This window comes from Onychostoma macrolepis, chromosome 21 (genome assembly GCF_012432095.1).
Source record: "Onychostoma macrolepis isolate SWU-2019 chromosome 21, ASM1243209v1, whole genome shotgun sequence".
Lineage (NCBI taxonomy): Eukaryota > Metazoa > Chordata > Actinopteri > Cypriniformes > Cyprinidae > Onychostoma > Onychostoma macrolepis.
The window spans coordinates 15,809,967-15,828,305 of record NC_081175.1 but is presented as its reverse complement, the minus strand read 5'-3'; the positions used below and the strand labels follow the sequence as shown (position 1 = coordinate 15,828,305).

The following is an 18,339-nucleotide window of genomic DNA, read 5'->3' as shown; positions in this document are numbered from 1 at the left end:
AATGCGTTTTTCTGGATTTTTTTATTGTTATTTTGTCTCTCGCTGTTCAAATAAACCTACCATTAAAATTATAAACTGATCATTTCTTTGTGAGTGGGCAAACGTGCAAAATCAGCAGGGGATCAAATAATTTTTTCCCCTACTGAATGCACACACACACACACACACACACACACGTGTATATATATATATATATATATATATATATATATATATATGGGTAGCTGACAAATAAAAATTGGACTGTGTCCTACGGTGTGACATACCAAAAATGTAGGAAAAAACTTAACATGCAAATAACATGAGAAAAATGTATCTTCATTCTTAGAGTTAGAAATAGCATGAGAGAGGTTTATCTTCAATGTTAGAGGTTAGAATTAAGTTATTTCTTTTTTTTTTCATTTCTCCGTCACACCATAGGATACATTGATACGTCAACTACCCATATATATATATATATATATATATATATATATATATATACACACACATATGTATGCACTTGTATGTACACTTATATGTATATGCACATGTATGCACACATGTATATAGTGAAATTCATCTTAAAATTCCATCCATGAAACTGTTCTTTTAACTTTTTTAATGAATGAAGAAAATATATTAACTTTAAGTCTAATATTTATTTTCACACATTTAATTTGGTACTTAAACTGTGTTATTTATATATTTTGGACACATTCTTTGCTTGTTTCAGATGGCTGTTACTCAGCTGTTTCTAACTTGTTTATAATGAAGTTATATTTGTTACATTATTTTAGCTCTAGTCTTGTGGATGGATGTCTGATAGGCCATTTTTTATTTGCACTGGCATGTATGTCACTTATTCAGAATAGGCAAGGCTGTTAAAATAGCTTTAAGGACACATTCTGTTGTGGTCAGGTTAAATGGATTACAAAAAGTACTTATGTGCTGGTTTTCCAGACTTATAAGCATCTCTTTATCACAAGCGCAGTTTTCTTATAGAAAACAGACCGTCAGTATATGAATGTCTTGAAGCAAACTGGTTAGCAACTACATAAGCTTCTAAAACAAGGCTAGTGAGTGCATGGCAAGATGTGAGGGAATCACATTTTTTTAATATATAAAATTCTCATTGTACACACAGTCATCAAGCATATCTTTGCATGGTATTCTGCTGAATATGCAGAGGAGTCTTGTTTCTCACAGGAAGTGTATACAGTAGCAGCTATGAGTAATGTATATTTCACGACAAACACGGTATGTCTGTTCTCTCCACAAATGCTAAGCATCATGGTTTCATCTTGAATTAATGTATTTTCATAGCAAATTTAGCCCTTCAAGTTTAAATAAGAGGGCCTTGTTTTGTGTTTTTTGGTTCATACCTTTTGGTTTGCTGATAATTATTCATATCTACTGTGTATATATGAAGATTTTGTTGCCAATGAGGTGTAATCTTTTTGATATGGTCAGTCCTCAAGTAGTGTATTGATGAAGGCCAACTGGAATCTAATGCTGGAATCTGTTGATTTGTATATTTGGTGTAAGTGAATTGTGGTACATCCAAATAGACACATATGTAATCTTGCAATTATTAATAAATGACTGATTAAATCGTATTAACTTCTGTTCGTTAATATTGTGTATTTAAAGTTAATATCTATGGTTTCGTTACCTCTCAGGAACTTTCTATTCTGTTTGTCTCCAAACGTGAAGGTATTTAACGTTACACAAACATCCTCGAACAATTGAGAAATCAACTGTTGTCATGCACGCCTCGCAGTTGTTTGTTTCATATTCAGTCATTTGTTTAGCTGGTGTTTTTGTACCGTCTTGCTGTTAAACCACAACCAGTAAACTTGAACAACAGCGGAAGGTCCAACATCGCGTTCTAATCGCCTGATCAAACACCTGAAGCGAGAATGACCAATCAAATACAAGAACTGGTCACTATGGAAACACTGAACACTAAAACAGGAAAGAGCAAAGCAGCGCTAAGGAAATCCAGGTGGTTTCAACATATTAATCATCGTTTTGTTTCACTTCTCTACGTGAGTATGCAACGAATAGATTATTACGGATAAATAAAGCCTTTATATTGTGGCGTCATGTGCTGTTTACTGAATTACAGCAGTTTAAGAGCCTGTTTCCTTACTCCATGGTTAGTAGTCCACGATTAGAATTACTCAGTCAGCTCATAGCTAATAACTGTGTATTAAAGTTGAATTACTATAACATATTATAATTACAATGCATGCCGTTTTTATGAGCTCATACTCAGAGACTACATAGAGTAATTCTAGTTTTAGAATTCATTTTGTCACACAACATAATTTAAAAATGAGCTAGTCAAAGAAAAAGGTGGAAAAACTTCAAAGGAATGGCAACCAGTTACATGATCTAAGATATACACTTTCATTACACCTTTATATAAATTTGAACAATTTCCTTAAACACATTATGCTTCAACTACACAACAGAGGGTTTCGTAGTCATTCCCTACAGTAGAAGAACAATTTTTGGTTTCCTAAAGAATCTTTCAGTAAACAGTTTTTAAAAGAGTGAAAAACATTTTAAAATTCTAAATAAGCTTGTTCTACTATCCAGAACCTTTTGTGCAATGGAAAGGTTCCATGAATGTTAAAGGTTCTTTATAGAACCACGGATGCCAGTAAAGAACCAGTGTTGCCAAATAAACGGATAAAGGCCTAAAAATCACTCGTCACCTTTAGATCAGATAGGTGTAGGATGGCAGGTACATCGCGGCATGACCGAGAGATGGCAATCAGTGCCAAGAAGCAGCTGGCGAATTGTGAAGACCCCATTGAACGTCTGAGGCTACAGTGTTTGGCACGAGGGTCTGCAGGAATCAAGGGACTGGGCAGGTACTGTATGCATTATATGTGTTGCTTTATATAGACTGAAGTGCAGATATTTGACTACAGTCTGATGTTCTCAGGACTTTTAGGATCATGGATGATGATAACAGTCGCACACTGGACATGAAAGAGTTCCTGAAAGGCCTGAGTGATTATGGTGTGCTCATTGAGAAAGAAGAGGCCATGAAACTTTTTCAACAATTTGACAGGGATGGCAGTGGATTAATTGATTTTGACGAGTTTCTTATCACTCTGAGGGTAAACACACTTAAATGGTGTTGTGTTTTCTTTAGACCAGGGGCCTGTACCATGATGATAGATGAACAAATTCAGAGTTATAGGATAAGTTTTGAGTTGACAAAACCAAACCACTCCAATCTGGCTTTGTTGGTACCATGAAGCTGATCATCAACTTTCTGTCAACTCAGGCTTGATCCTGAGTTAATGGAGCGCTTGCACATGAATGTGTGACTTCAGCAGTGAACAGCCAATCACAACACAGAGCAAGAGTGATTTACTTCTCGCAAGAAAGCCAGCGAGATTCAAAACTCTTTTGTTAAAGGTTAAGAGATTAAAGAATATGAGGAATTTAAACGCATTTCCACTGAAGTACTTGTCCATGAAAGAGGACAAATAAACGAAATGATCTTGCTCGATCAGTGCAGTCACAAGTGAAACTTGTGAAGTTAGTTTATATAGTTGATAATATATAGCGATAGAGACTCAAACATGTAAGGTCACATGTAGCCATTTTTAAAGCATTATCTATTGATTCTACCACTTATTTATATTACATATGATCTGTATATATTAATATTCATTTAAAATAAATGCTTTATAATAATTGTTAAACTAAAAGTGCTTGTGTGTAATGGAGTAATAATAATATAAATCATATTATAATTATATATAAATTTTCTCTTTTCCATTTACAGGTGACAAAAGATGAATTCTGGAACTATTACAGTGGAGTCAGTGCTTCTATTGACAATGATGTATATTTTATTTTAATGATGAAAAATGCATGGAAGTTATGAGGGGTTATGCTTTTAAACCAATTGATAATGCTTGTGAAATCAAAGCAAGTTAGTCTTCATAAACCTGACACAACTGAAATGTGATTTAAGGATATTAATAATGAATCTGGAAAATCAAATAATAGAAGTACTGTAGAAGCTTAAATTGTGTGTAAAATGTGAGCTTGGTCAGTGGTAACTGTTTTTAGGGTAAATCGCTGCGTCATATTTGTGCTGAAACCAGTGTGGTATATATGATGCATGAAAGTCTTGTAATTCAAATTTATTTATGCATGCTATGGCAGATGCTATTTTACAAAATGTGACTCATTTAAGAAATGTTTAATAATGGTTATAAAAATTAGAAGTCTCTTCAGATTCTACGTTTATATGGACTGATGTTTTTTTTTTTTTATACATTCTTTATTACACATTTTAATATAGATTACTATATATAGGCTACAACTGAACTGCATTACAAAATTAGCATTACAAGCGGTTGTTTTTTTAATATACATAGAAATATAAATAAATCCTCCGACAACTAAAAAAGTGCCACTTGAACTGTATGTATTAGTTGTGCGTGAGGTTAACAGAACCTAAACCTCTCAGCTTTACTCAGCCATATTTATGGATGAAAGTAATATACATAGGTAAATGTCTGGCAGAGGATACTGAGGCTAGCTAATCATATGTAAATTTTAATTATCATTAAAGCCAGACAATTTTGTTTTTAAGGTAGCCTACTACATAGTGACCTTTAATTTGTAGGAAGAGAAACTGGGGAAGTGACTTTTTTTGTGTCAGACACATGTCACTTTGCTCACATCTGATTGGTCCAATTTCAGTTTGAGATCTCTAACACAGAACATAACCTGCCGTGGAGTGCAAGTTACTATGGCAATGAACGCAGCTAAAAGCCAAGCCACTTTCATGGTACCTAAAACCCAGGATTGGTGCAAACTACACTGAAACTTACCTGGCTAGCCAGCTAATCCGGCTTCATGGTACAGGCCCCAGTTTAGTGCTCATGTTCATGTTGTTATTTTCATTCATGTGATTGCAGCCACCCATGTCTAATGCCAGAAAGGAGGTGGTGCAACAGGCATTCAAAAAGCTGGATAAGACCGGAGATGGTGTGATTACAATCGAGGATCTGAGAGGAGTATACAATGTCAAACATCACCCCAAATACAGAAACGGCGAGTGGAACGAAGACCAAGTATTCCGCAAATTCCTGGACAGTTTTGACTCTCCAGATGACAAGGATGGGAAGGTATGAAGATGCTGAAAAACATTCTTTTTTATCTAAAACATGCGGTATCAAGTATAACAGTGTATTAATAGTACACAGACTGAACAAGATCTTTGGTTTTAAGCATTTGCAATCTCAAAGTTCCCCCGATGGCATCATTACAAGTCATTTTCTGCAGTGTTCTCTTTGATAATGCTATGTCTTCACACATCAGGTCACAAAAGAGGAGTTTTTGAACTACTACTCCGGCGTGAGCGCATCCATTGACACAGATATCTACTTTATATTAATGATGAAAAATGCATGGAAGCTTGACTAAACTATTTTGGGTAAAGAACAAAGACAGTCAACCTTCAGCAAAAGTATGTCTTGACCCTGTCATGACTCTGTTAAACATTTCATAATAGATTTTGTGATAAACTTTAATATGTATATTAAAGTTTATAAAAAGTATACAAACATTTTTAGCACAGTTTTGACAGGGTTGAGTCTAAAATAAGGTGCCAATTTACCTTTGGTGTCTAACAACTATTAACGTTGGTGTTTTGGGAATCTTCCACACATGATCAAAAAAAATCAACCAATTAATTATTGCACACAGTGTTTCTCACCGAAGACAAGCAGCTGCACTGGTGAATGTATTGTTTTATTCCAGAATCAGCCACACCATCTAACAAATGCAGGTGGTGTGGTATTGTTGCCTGAGTCGTATGATTGTATGCATCCTCTTTATTTGGCTATTGAAAGCTGTCTTTGCACCTGTTCATATTTCTGTGAGAAACACTCAAAAATTCAAATACAAATGATTTTTGTTATTAATTGACTCCAAAATTGTTCTCTTTCTTTCCGGGTTGGGATTATCCTTCTGCTTTGTGGTTTTGGTGATGAGGGTCTCTGAAAGGGCTACCAGTTTGTTTTATAACATTATTTTCTCTTTTCCATTTACAGGTGACAAAAGATGAATTCTGGAACTATTACAGTGGAGTCAGTGCTTCTATTGACAATGATGTATATTTTATTTTAATGATGAAAAATGCATGGAAGTTATGAGGGGTTATGCTTTTAAACCAATTGATAATGCTTGTGAAATCAAAGCAAGTTAGTCTTCATAAACCTGACACAACTGAAATGTGATTTAAGGATATTAATAATGAATCTGGAAAATCAAATAATAGAAGTACTGTAGAAGCTTAAATTGTGTGTAAAATGTGAGCTTGGTCAGTGGTAACTGTTTTTAGGGTAAATCGCTGCGTCATATTTGTGCTGAAACCAGTGTGGTATATATGATGCATGAAAGTCTTGTAATTCAAATTTATTTATGCATGCTATGGCAGATGCTATTTTACAAAATGCGACTCATTTAAGAAATGTTTAATAATGGTTATAAAAATTAGAAGTCTCTTCAGATTCTACGTTTATATGGACTGATGTTTTTTTTTTATACATTCTTTATTACACATTTTAATATAGATTACTATATATAGGCTACAACTGAATTGCATTACAAAATTAGCATTACAAGCGGTTGTTTTTTTAATATACATAGAAATATAAATAAATCCTCTGACAACTAAAAAAGTGCCACTTGAACTGTATGTATTAGTTGTGCGTGAGGTTAACAGAACCTAAACCTCTCAGCTTTACTCAGCCATATTTATGGATGAAAGTAATATACATAGGTAAATGTCTGGCAGAGGATACTGAGGCTAGCAGCAGTTACATGAGGTCCGAGTATGTGTGTGATGACTTCAGAAATGTGGATTTCTCGATTTCTTATCACTCTTAATGCCTGTGTTTCTGAAACATTCAGAAGGAAATTGGCTACCAAAATGGAGACCACAGCTGTGCATGGTGCTTGGTTGAAAATGAAACCTGTGGATGACTGCTATATGTACAAACTTGGTTAGCATCAGAGCCGGACAAACCGGACATGACTAGTGACATGTCAAAGCGCCTCTTATATATGTAACAGGTTATTAAATGCATCATAAAATCTCAGTTAACTCTTTATCATATACAAACCAAGGATCTGTAAAATCAAAGACTGCTTTGAGACGGTCTCTTCATTGCGTTTTAAAGAGACTGGACATAGTGACATAGGCTTCGTCTTTACATTCTCGTCGAGGGGCCATTACGCTCTGAGAGCTGCCATGTTCGCTTTCTTTCAACAAATCTGATTCGTCTAACAGTCTAATTTTAAGGTGGGACTGCTCTCTTGGAAGACATTCATCAGCTTTCATGTCCATTTCACTCACTGATGTTCTTGAGGAACTGGCTTGACTGTAGCGGCGCTCATCCAGGCCATCCTGAAGCTCAGGAGAAGATGGCTTTTCATCAACGTAATCCACACGGTGTATGAAGACGTCACTGAATATCTCAGGACTGAAAGTGAAAGGAAGGCCCTGAAAACATAAAAACAGCCTGTATGAAGACGCTGAGTCTCACGTGTTTAATCTTGCAGAACACCAAAGAAGCAACCAGACTCATGAGAAATTGAATTACCCTGTGCATCTGTGCAAGAGTTGCCTTCGGGTGTGGGATATTTGGTGTAATGTAGTCTTTTATGCTGGATGAGAGAACATTATATGTGTTATAAAAAAAAACAGCTTTTTGTGGGTTTTTTAAATGAGGTAAAACACTCACTGTGCTCTCCATCGCAAGGTCCCCAAACAGATGATGAGCACCAGAATGACAAAGAAAGTGATGATAAAACCAACCATTGGAAAATTCTTTTCTGTGGTAGGAACTGTAGAACCTGTTTTATCATTTATAGCATCACAATTTATCAGACATGATTAATAATGGTTAAAATGCATTTTTATACATTTTCTTAATCCTAAAGCTATTTGACTCTTCTCCTTCCCAATAATGAGTACAAAAAGGAGTGTTTGTCATACTAAACATAGTAGTATCTTCTCATGTAACAGACATCTGATCTCCAATCAGATCCACTCACTTTTTATAGTGAAACTGGCATTTGAACTCCACTCACTCCAGTCGCCATCAAAATAGTTGCAAGGTTTTGCTCTAACACGTGTGTAGTAAACACCATCTCCAACAAGTCTGTCCCTGCTGATACTGAAGTTCAAATAATCTATAACGGGTCTGATGGGCTGTGGAGAAAGAAAACATAGGAGTTGTTTATTTGTTAAAAGAACTCAAAATGGACTTTATTTAGGGACGGTCAAGTCAAACCAACAAATTGTTGTGAGAAACACCTTGTCTGCAGGTTTGTCCCTCCAGATTTCCAATTGGAATCGAGGGGCTTTAACATATCCGTGACTGTGGTTAAACCATATGAAAACTTCATCTGTGTCTTCCATGTAAGTGGCACGCTTCATTTCAGGAGCTGGGATTTTGACTGCAAAGACAAAAACAGATTAGATAGACACACAGACAGACAGACAGATAGATAGATAGATAGATAGATAGATAGATAGATAGATAGATAGATAGATAGATAGATAGACTTGCCGATTTTTGACAGGTCGATGTCTTTTTTGATGACCTCATTTCCTAAGTATAGCTCATATTTTGCTGTAACGATCAAATTCTCAAAAATAATGTCTCGTGGTCTTTTAGTACCATTTATACACTTTTTTCCCGAACCTTCCATTTTGCTAAATAGGAGAAAAACAAACAACAACAACAATCTCTTATTTCCATTTTATTCAACATTAGTGCTTTAAGCAAAGATTGATTCACAATACATTCAAACCCTCTAGTGACAGAAACCTTTTTTATTAAGTTACTGACAGATATTCTACATCAATTTACATTAAATATGTCTAATGAAATACCAGAGTGTCAGGAATTTGAACTCCTCAGTGGGTTCGTCGAGCGAGCAGATGAGGTTACTTTGACTCAGGGTCATAGTAGACGTGCAGGGCACATCATCTAAAGAATCTAAAAGGAACCAAGAGGGGGAAAAAAGACATTTTTTTTCTAGTCACCACCTTATGTTAGTGTGCTTCAATGAAAACTAGCCTAAACGATCGCTTCACATGCATTTACCCCCAAAGGAGTATAACTCTTTATGATCATAATCATACATCACTACGCAACATTTACTGTCATTATTGCCAGCGATTTTATTAAAGACTAAACAACTTATAATTACCACTCCCATTGAAAACATATTTTAAAAAGTGAAAAATAATAACAATCTATGGATTCTCAGTTTATTATTTACAGTCTCAGTTCTCAGAATACTCACCACCATAATCTCCACTCTCTGACAGAACCAAAGGACAGGACACAACAAACAGCATCCATAAAACATCCGCCATCTCTGATCCAGCAGTACAGGCATAGATCACTCACGTCTTCATTACTCACACACGTTTACTGACAAGTGACAGCTCACAGTGGTACTTTCAGAGGTGAGAGGAAGAGATAGAGTGGTAGACGCACAGAGACGGTGCTTGTCATTTCTTATGTGTGTTTCCTTTGCTTCCTTTCCACGTGTCAGCTCCACCCCTTTAATGGAATCAGATTTGTGCCTTTAATTTCGGAGGTAACTTCTATTTAGAAAATTAATAATAAAAGTTGTCTTTATAGCATGCCAAATTTTGACTTCGTAAATACACGGCCTGCTTCACTAACTGTTTTCGCTCATCTCTCTACTTACAAATGCGCTGTCAGAATTTACATTTAGGCTTCTGAAGCTTTTGTTTACTCTCCCTGATTTTTCGTTCGCCATTCTGGCGCAAATCATTCGTGAGGGCAGCGGCTGGCGAGGTTTTAATTGACAGCTTCTTGAACTGGAGTGGAGTCGTTGTCAATGTTGTGTTGTTTACAAATGCGAGTGAGAATCTACTGTAAGCGGCTTCATATCTCATTTGAGAGATATAAAGATAGGAGTGTTATTTTTTTAATCTGCATTTAACTTATACTACTACTTAAGCTCTCAGGAGCAGTATTTGTCTGCTTGAAAGATCAAACGCCAGAGAAAATTAAAGTCTAGGGAGGTATATAATATAATATAGCCTAATATAATATACCGTATTGTCCCGAATATAAGACGACCCTGACCAAATCTTGTTTTTTTGTTTGTTTGTTTGTTTGTTTTTCTCTCTGTAAAACATTTTTTTCTTAAATTATTTTCAAATTGCATATTTTTCCTATTTAAATTTTTGTTTTGAAAGTATGGTAAATACTGGTAAAATGTACCAACAATGACATTGAAAAATATACACTTTTTGATATACCACTGAAATAACAGGTAGCCCATCTGAATTATATAACATTTAGGCTATCCATCTCATAGTAGCCTACCAAAATTGTATTAACAGTAGAAGTGAAATCTTATTGTAGTCTTCAAATGTGGGTATAGTCTTATGTTTTAAAATCACTTACAGAGGAAGTTTGGTCCCATCAGGCTAACATAACAGTCACGACTTTGACTTTACAACACACATGCATTACATATTTCACGGCACACTCGTTATATGCGTTTTTGGCGCCACCTATTGTTGTGGGTGTATTACTGACATGTCAAAGTCTAGAAATGTCAATATAATGTCAATATAAGACGACCGCGTTTTTCCAGATGTATTTCCAAGAAAAAAACATCGTCTTATATTCGGGACAATACGGTAATATAATATAATATACAATGCTCTGGGAGAATATGCGTTTGTTACTGATAATGCTAAATGAGGACAAAAAAATGCCATTTTCCAAAAATTGTCCACTGTAAAAAAAAAAAGTTGAGCCAACTTAAAATTTTAAGGCAACCAGCTTTAGCAGATTTTTTAGTTTTCTCAACTTGTCGTTTTAAGTTTATACAACAAAAATTTGAGAATCTCCCACAAAAATAAGTTGAGCAAACTCAAAAAATCTGCTGAAGCTGGTTGCCTTAAAATTTTAAGTTGGCTCAACTTTTTTTTTTTTTACAGTGTAGGGTCTGATTAGGTTGTGATGTTTACACATTAAAGACAATACTAGTATCATACATGTGTCTAATATATTCACCCATCATAAAATTCTTACTCCAACCATGTAATCTAAGTTGGCAAGCCTGGCTGACATACTACCCATTGTTAGCATATACACATAGACCATCACAATGCTCACTTAATTACGAAGAATTCAAAATATGGCAATCACAATCATGCGGCTTGCAGTCATATGGTATACATTTTCAAGGGTATTAGAATCTATATTTTACACAAATATGTTTTTTTTTTTGCCACTTGTTTTATCTTGAGCATAATTTTATTTAGCTGAACATTATAATCCAATATTTAAAATAGGAAATACATTTTTAACAATTACCAATTGTGACTTTTACAAAACAAGTTGAATTTATTTAATTGAAAATAATGATAACTCAAATAATTAATTCAATTCAACTGACATTATTGTCACTACAGCACTCAGCTGTGAAAGTGAAAGTCTTGGATGTGGTTATGTTGTGACAGGAAAGACAAGAATCCTCAAACTGCACAGTATACATGTAATGCACAGTATTCTCAATATACATGAATTGCTCACTATAGAAAATGCACAAGTATATAATATACAGAATATGTCTATACTTTGAGTAGTTTCTGTTGCAGAATCGGTAACACAGTATAGTGACTGGGTACATTATGTGGTAGCCTACTGGAGTGTAAGATCACCAAAAATTACCAATAGCCAATTTATCATTTAGGCTACTCACTGGCATTACATCCCAGATGTATGACTTTCTGACTTTTTCAGATAAACAACGATTTTTAAGAAGAAGTCCATATAATGCAAGTGCATTGTAACCCATGCGCATATGGCAGTTGGTTGGAACCAATGGTTAATAGATTTTAAAAAGTACTCGTGTCAAGTAACTTTGACAATAAAACTGTCAACTTCAGCAGGACCTATACTTTAACTTTAGACAAGTGGTAACCCAAGACAGAATCAAAACTGTTTAGCCTACAAAAGTACAGTCCTTACAATCAACTATGAAATATTTGAAATTTATCCTCACTGTTTTGAAAATAACCAAGAGAGGTTAAATTTACGAGAAAATACTGTAATTTGATTTGATGTGGTCTTTGACGTCAGCAACAAAAAGAAGCGTTTTGGTGTCCTATATGATATGATTCATTAATCAATCAGTTTTCTTGCTGCTATCTGCAACTGGATTTGAACAAACCCGTTTTTGGATTACCACCCACCAGTTGAGGACCACCACTCTTTACCATACGTAACTGTAATAGCAGTTACATCAAGTTTTGCATCTTAAAGGAGAACAGTCAGCACTTTATTTAGGTCAAAACAAGAGAAACCAAAGCAGACAGAGGTTGTGGGTTTGACTGAAACGAAACATTGCAAACATTTTGGTAGTTGGAATGAAACTCATGCCTGAAAAAAGGAGACATGTCACAAAATGTATAACGACAACAAAACAGATATTAGAGGTTAAAGTTGATTCGGTTTAATGCATTAAAGTTTTTATAGAAATAATAATCATTATTATTGATTATTATTGTTAATATTTTACATGTTTCCACTAAAATCACTAAAAATGTTTTGCCATGTTTCTTTCTCTTTTAGATATTCACGCATTGCTTGCAGACTATTCGCAAGAAGTGCAGGTAAATATGAAATGAAAAAGTCCTCTCTCAGCATGTACCTTCAATCTAAAAAACAAAAACAAGTGGTAACCTATTACAACCCACTTCCTGTCGCCTCCAGAAAATGGGTTTATGTAAAAATGAGGCCAACACGTTGTCAATCTAAACTGCTATCTGTCCTGTAAACAAAGTGTTCAAGTCACAGACAAAACAGGATTATTGTCCAATACAAAATGACAGAAAAGTTTGATATTAAAAGTCATTTAAATGAATCCTGCGATAAAAGTACTGCAGATTGTACTTTTAAAAATATCAGGAACATTTAAAGGCTACTGAGGCTATTGCTTGATCTAATGACTAAAAGTCTTGCGTACACAACAATATTTAGTCCTTTCCTAGTGTTGTCTATATTGCCGTGATTGTGTTGTAGAAATATTGTGGTTTCTGAGCTGTGCAGCTGCATATTTCGAGGGCAATTGACCTTTGGTTATGATACAAGAAGTCTCAGATACAAAAAAAAAAAAAAAAGATTTGATTCAAGGAGTTTCCAAACGTTAAAGTTTAACCATACAAAAAATAACAGTGCTACATGAGCAATACTAGATCTTACGGTATGACTCTACAAGTGTTTCTGTCTGGCAGACACTGGCAAAAAGCAGAGAAAGGTCTTACAACTGATCATAGCTGATAATTTGGATTTTGACCCATCGAGTAACCACGTAAATGGATGTGGTGTGGTAACACTGATAACCCTAAAAGAAATCATGTTGTCTTGAAACTGGCAGAAAACATGTGATTTCTCTGGTACTCAATGTGGTGATTAAGATTTCCTCAAACGAACGAGGACAAAGGTCATTTGTGACCTGTTTATTTCAATGCTAATGCTGAAAAATTTCATTTGAAGGCCATAAGTTTTCGGTCAAATCCATCTAGAAAAAGTGTCTAATCTTTAAAAATAAAAACCCTGTTTAAAAATTGAACAGCAAAACAATTATTAAACACAAACCTGTATGAAAATATAAATGGTGGTATATATATATATATATATATATATATATATATATACACCCCATTTATATTTTATTTTATATATATATATATATATATATATATATATATATATATATATGTATATATATATATATATATATATATATATATATATATAGCCCTGATTCTCCTACATCATATAACGCCAAATCATAAGTTATATGACAAAACGTGTACAAGGACCGAAAAGTCCCGTGTTGTAAAGCGATTTTTAGGCCTACAGAGTAGGATGGTGCAGCATCAGTGAGGAGGAGGGTTTCAGGGTTGCTAGTGTAAGTACTCTCGAATGCGTCCGTGGGCGACTACTGCGGTTAACATGCCGTAGCTCAGCAATGATCATGTGAGAACAAGAAAGGGGAGAAAGCACAGATACGTTTTAGCTCAGTCATTTGTGTTTTCCGCAGAAACAGTGAGACATCTTTTCCTTTGGTCGGCGCCAATAACCAGAGAAGTTGGTAAGTAACCACGTGGCTAAAGGGCACCATTAGAGAAGAGTAACATGGTGCAAAGAGAAGCGACAAGTACTTTGAGTTGCATTGTAAGAGCCCCTTCCCCCTCCCCGCCGAAACCACACTCTATCGCTGTAGGCCCCTATCACACAAAAACATCTCACAACAACAGCATCGGCGGTTTCTCTGCACACAGTTGTTGTATGTACCCTACGCTCGAGGCTTCTATACCATAGGGTGCTATTTTTTTAATGCCTCTGCACTTTCCGCCTTCATCTTTGGTTGAGGTCGGGATCTTTGAGCTCCTATAAAAACCCCTGAAATGCAAGCAGGTGGTACGGAGGGAGGAGATGAGCTGCTTTTTGTGGGAGAAAGTCACTTTATGGAGGCACAAACTCAAGTTTTATTGACTACAGAAGAGTTTTCTGTGTTTAAAAGGTCTAAGGGTTTTTCATTTTGGAAATTCTGTATTATTGTCTTTTGGCTAATTGTGTTTAAGATGTTTTGTCTGTTGGTTGTGGTAGGCCATATGTATCCACCAAATTTGTTTTACTTCTAAAGAAAAGTGAAAGAAAAAAAAGCAAAGCGCAGATAAGGAGTAATGAAAACAGATTCACATCATGGTTTGTGGATAGACTTCCTCTGACTGATGGATTGACCTTAAAATAACTGCTGATAGAAACATTTCTACGGACACAGAAAAACAATATCAAAATATTGTATTAAATCTACTCGCCTTTTAACAAGTCTTATGCTATGTTTGCATTTGAAATATCTTTAAGCGCTTGCATTGCCAAAATTTGACGACTTCCTGTGAAAACGTTACCACAAACAGGTTGAGCAGACAAGGCAAATGATCAAACTGGCGTGTCTTGCCATCCAACAACCGTTACCACAGGGCTCATATGTCTGGGAAAAAGTGTACAGCCACATTCACAAGACCCCAGCGAGGAAGTTGAAAGCATCGAAAGTGATTGAAAAAAAGATAAACAGATTGAAAGATTTGAATTGATCTGAATCATATTCAAATGAGGTCAACAGGGACAAAATAATGACTTCCTTTTTTATTCATAATCTTGACACTTGTTCTGACATTTACAGCTTTTATGCATTTTGCATGTTAAAACTGACATTTACTACATGTTGTTAATGCAGCGTTTTAACTGACCTAAAATTAATCAAATTAAGCACAACTTTGATGTCATTTTACACATCAGTCCAATAAATAATTGATACTGAATAACGTACATTTTATACATAGCATTGCTAGCTACTTTGTATTTTTGCCACGGCAACGAAAACAGCGCTAAAGGAGCAACACATAATTCCTGAATAGTTGAGAGAATGATTCACTGGCATACTTTTACAGCTTTTTGATTCATAATCTTGACACTTGTTCTGACATTTACAGCTTTTAATAGTATGCACTGGGCATGTTTAATTCGCATAATATATTTTAAAACTGACATTTAGCCTACACTCTCAGAAATAAAAGTACAAAAGCTGTCACTGGGGCATTACCTTTTCAAAAGGTACATGTCTGTGCCTAAAGAGTCCATTTTGGTACCTTAAAGGTACATATTAGTACTTAAAGTGTACATATTAGAACCTAATAGGTACAAAAGTGTACATTTTGAAAAGGTACCGCCCCAGTGACAGCTTTTGTACCTTTATTTCTGAGAGTGTATGCTGTTCATGTAGCGTTTTAACTGACCTAAAATTAATCAAATTAAGCACAACTTTGATATCATTTTACACATCAGTCCAATAAATAAGACATTAATAGTGAATAACTTACATTTTATACTGCTAGCTACTTTGTGTTTTTGCCACACCAACGGAGACAGCGCTAAAGGAGCAACACATAATTGCTGAAAAAATCAGTTGAGAGAATGATTCAGTGCTTCACTCGCTACTGAACCTTCAGACAGATTGTCACTGACCCCCAAAGTATGAAATTAATGAAATCGATAAATAATAGTTATTTAAATTAAATTAGCATCAGCTGCCTGTAACTTATGATGATCATTCAGGATGTGTTCGTGTGCGTTTTATCAGTTAAAATTAAAATAATCAGTGTGATATTTTGGAGCATTAGAATAAAGACCGAATAAATTGGTGTGATCTGCTTTTTCAGAAGTGTGAGTTTCATACCACACATAGCATGCATGGTGTAATGTGAGACAGGGCAAAGTACTTAATGTTTGAGTGTCACTGAAAAAAAAAAGCACATTATACATGAAACATATACATAATTTCCCAATCTGATGTATCAGGATTTAAAAGGAGCAATAATTTAGATAAAAGCGTGTAATTTTTCACAGCTCCGACCCAACTCCAGATGTTACACATATGGTCGGTAGAGGGCAGTAAAAAAAACAAAAACAAATAAAAACAACCCTTGCTTAGAAGAACATAAAAACAAGGGACTGTGGCATTAGAAGTGCTTATGGTCAATGTAAAATTAATGGTAAAAAAAATATATATATACAATATATTTACAAAATAACAAGAATACAATTATGAAAATTGACAGTTCTTACTTTATTGGCATTGAAAGAACCATTTCAATCCAGAAAGTTGTATCCAAAGAGTGATAGTGCAATACATGAGATTTTGACAGTTTTGTATAAACTTTGAAACCTAAAACTAAAACGTGAATTACCTCTTTGAAACAAAATACAGTATCCTGAATTGACATGATGCACTATTCTTGCAGAACAGCCCAGTTTGTTGGCAACATACAAAATGAAGGGAAAATCTTAAGAGATTGTATAAAATTGTACTTTTTCTTTCTTTTTTCTTTTCTTTTTTTTTTTTTTAAGTAAATGCGTAGTTATTGCTATTTGATTACACAATCATTTACAGAGCTGTGCAAAAGTATAAAGTAAATTGTGATAATTGCTTTCATGAAATAGTAACCTGGTAGTTTTGAGAATGTGTTTTCTGTACACCATAAAACTCATCCCAGTGTATATGATGCCTCTTTAGATACGTTTCTTCATCATACTTGCACATGCCTTCCAGCACATTCTAGATTCCACCAGAAAACAATCACAGGATTATTCATTTCGACAATATTAAATATCCCAGCTCAAACTCCTCTCATCACCCTCGTTCTCTCCGCTCTACATACTTCAACTTGTCATGGTCACTTTCACGATCGGCCACATTTGCTGGCCCTGTGAGTCAGGGTCCCAAGTTTCTGCATCTGTTTCTTCAACACATGGGGAGAAAAAAAAAAAGCTTGAAAAGCCCATGTCCGGAGAGTCCGATTCACTGGCAACAGCCACTGCAATGCAGAGATTTCCTGCTTCTTTTTGCTAGAGGCTGTGGGAATGAATCTTGGCAGCCGATTTTAAAAGTTCACCTAGAAAAAAAAAAAGCGAGATGGTGGAGTTGCAGTGGGAGCCCATGTTTCTGAGATGAGACTGTGCTCCAGCACAAGCAAGGGAAATAAAGACACTTTTCCATTACAAACACAAAGTCAGTGCACACTAATACAGATACATGAATACGGACACATACATCTCGCATTAGTGTTTCATGTCAGTAGCCCAAAACCCTCTTACTTTAATTTAGATTACACTTGTTTAATCATAAGAATTAGTCAAAGACAAACACATCCCAATCCAAATATAGTGTTTAAACTTCATATTACAATAGCCTTGCTTGTATAAAATGGGAGCCCAGAGAGAACTGGTTGAGTGTTATAGAAGGAAAGTCAAAAGGCTGACAGCGTATTTACACCTGCAACATTTAGACTTATTTCCCCCCTTAATGAAACCGTCTCAACACCACAGTTAGTTGGTCAGGGAGATTGTCCGTCTTGTTAAATGTTGATACTGTAAATCCCACACGTGTGGTGTTGTTAGTATGTGGGTTAGCAGATCTGCGACGGGCCGCTGCAGGCCACAGGTCTGACTCGGGAGACCTCAGAGTGAGACAGAGAGATTGAGATGTCAGACCCGTGTGAGGAAGTCTAGGCTGAGGGAGGCAGGGATGTGTACGGTTTCCAGACTGAGCGCTGATGGAGTGTAAGGGAAGAGCACAGGGAAGGTGTATTTAGTGTCTGCAAGCAGTTGGTTGTTTTCTATTCGTTCTTTGAGGCGATTCTGCGAAAGGAGAAATGAGAGTATTTATTGGACATGC

At 35.4% G+C, this 18,339-nt stretch overlaps 3 protein-coding genes across 10 annotated transcripts in view; 1 reads left to right on the top strand and 2 right to left on the bottom strand.

Moving 5' to 3' along the window:
• The first annotated feature begins 97 nt into the window (after positions 1–97).
• Positions 98–6,547, top strand: capslb (calcyphosine-like b). Of its 7 annotated transcripts, XM_058758238.1 has the most exons (7): positions 98–2,030; positions 2,712–2,864; positions 2,939–3,116; positions 3,794–3,829; positions 4,941–5,150; positions 5,344–5,458; positions 6,078–6,547. In XM_058758238.1, exons 2-6 carry the CDS (start codon positions 2,728–2,730, stop codon positions 5,446–5,448), a joined length of 666 nt encoding a protein of 221 aa, XP_058614221.1. In that variant the 5' UTR covers positions 98–2,030; positions 2,712–2,727; the 3' UTR covers positions 5,449–5,458; positions 6,078–6,547. The 7 variants fall into 7 exon arrangements, with proteins under 7 accessions (XP_058614221.1, XP_058614222.1, XP_058614219.1 ...); XM_058758239.1 differs by lacking the exon at positions 5,344–5,458; XM_058758236.1 differs by having other exon boundaries at positions 5,344–6,547.
• On the bottom strand, positions 6,427–10,541 carry il7r (interleukin 7 receptor). The gene is made up of 9 exons (XM_058758235.1): positions 10,488–10,541; positions 9,346–9,608; positions 8,930–9,035; positions 8,604–8,749; positions 8,348–8,490; positions 8,086–8,242; positions 7,773–7,884; positions 7,632–7,695; positions 6,427–7,531 (listed from the first exon to the last, which is right to left on the bottom strand). The coding sequence occupies exons 2-9, from the start codon at positions 9,416–9,418 to the stop codon at positions 7,193–7,195; spliced, it is 1,140 nt and encodes a 379-aa protein (XP_058614218.1). The 5' UTR covers positions 9,419–9,608; positions 10,488–10,541; the 3' UTR covers positions 6,427–7,192.
• Positions 10,542–16,713: 6,172 nt separating this feature from the next.
• The window catches only part of myo5b (myosin VB), a 60,772-nt gene continuing 59,146 nt past the window's right edge, over positions 16,714–18,339 (bottom strand). For both annotated transcript variants that reach the window (XM_058758304.1, XM_058758305.1), the window contains one exon: positions 16,714–18,302. In XM_058758304.1, coding sequence (XP_058614287.1) covers positions 18,150–18,302 — 153 coding nt within the window. In that variant the 3' untranslated portion in view covers positions 16,714–18,149. The remainder of the gene's footprint in view (positions 18,303–18,339) is intronic.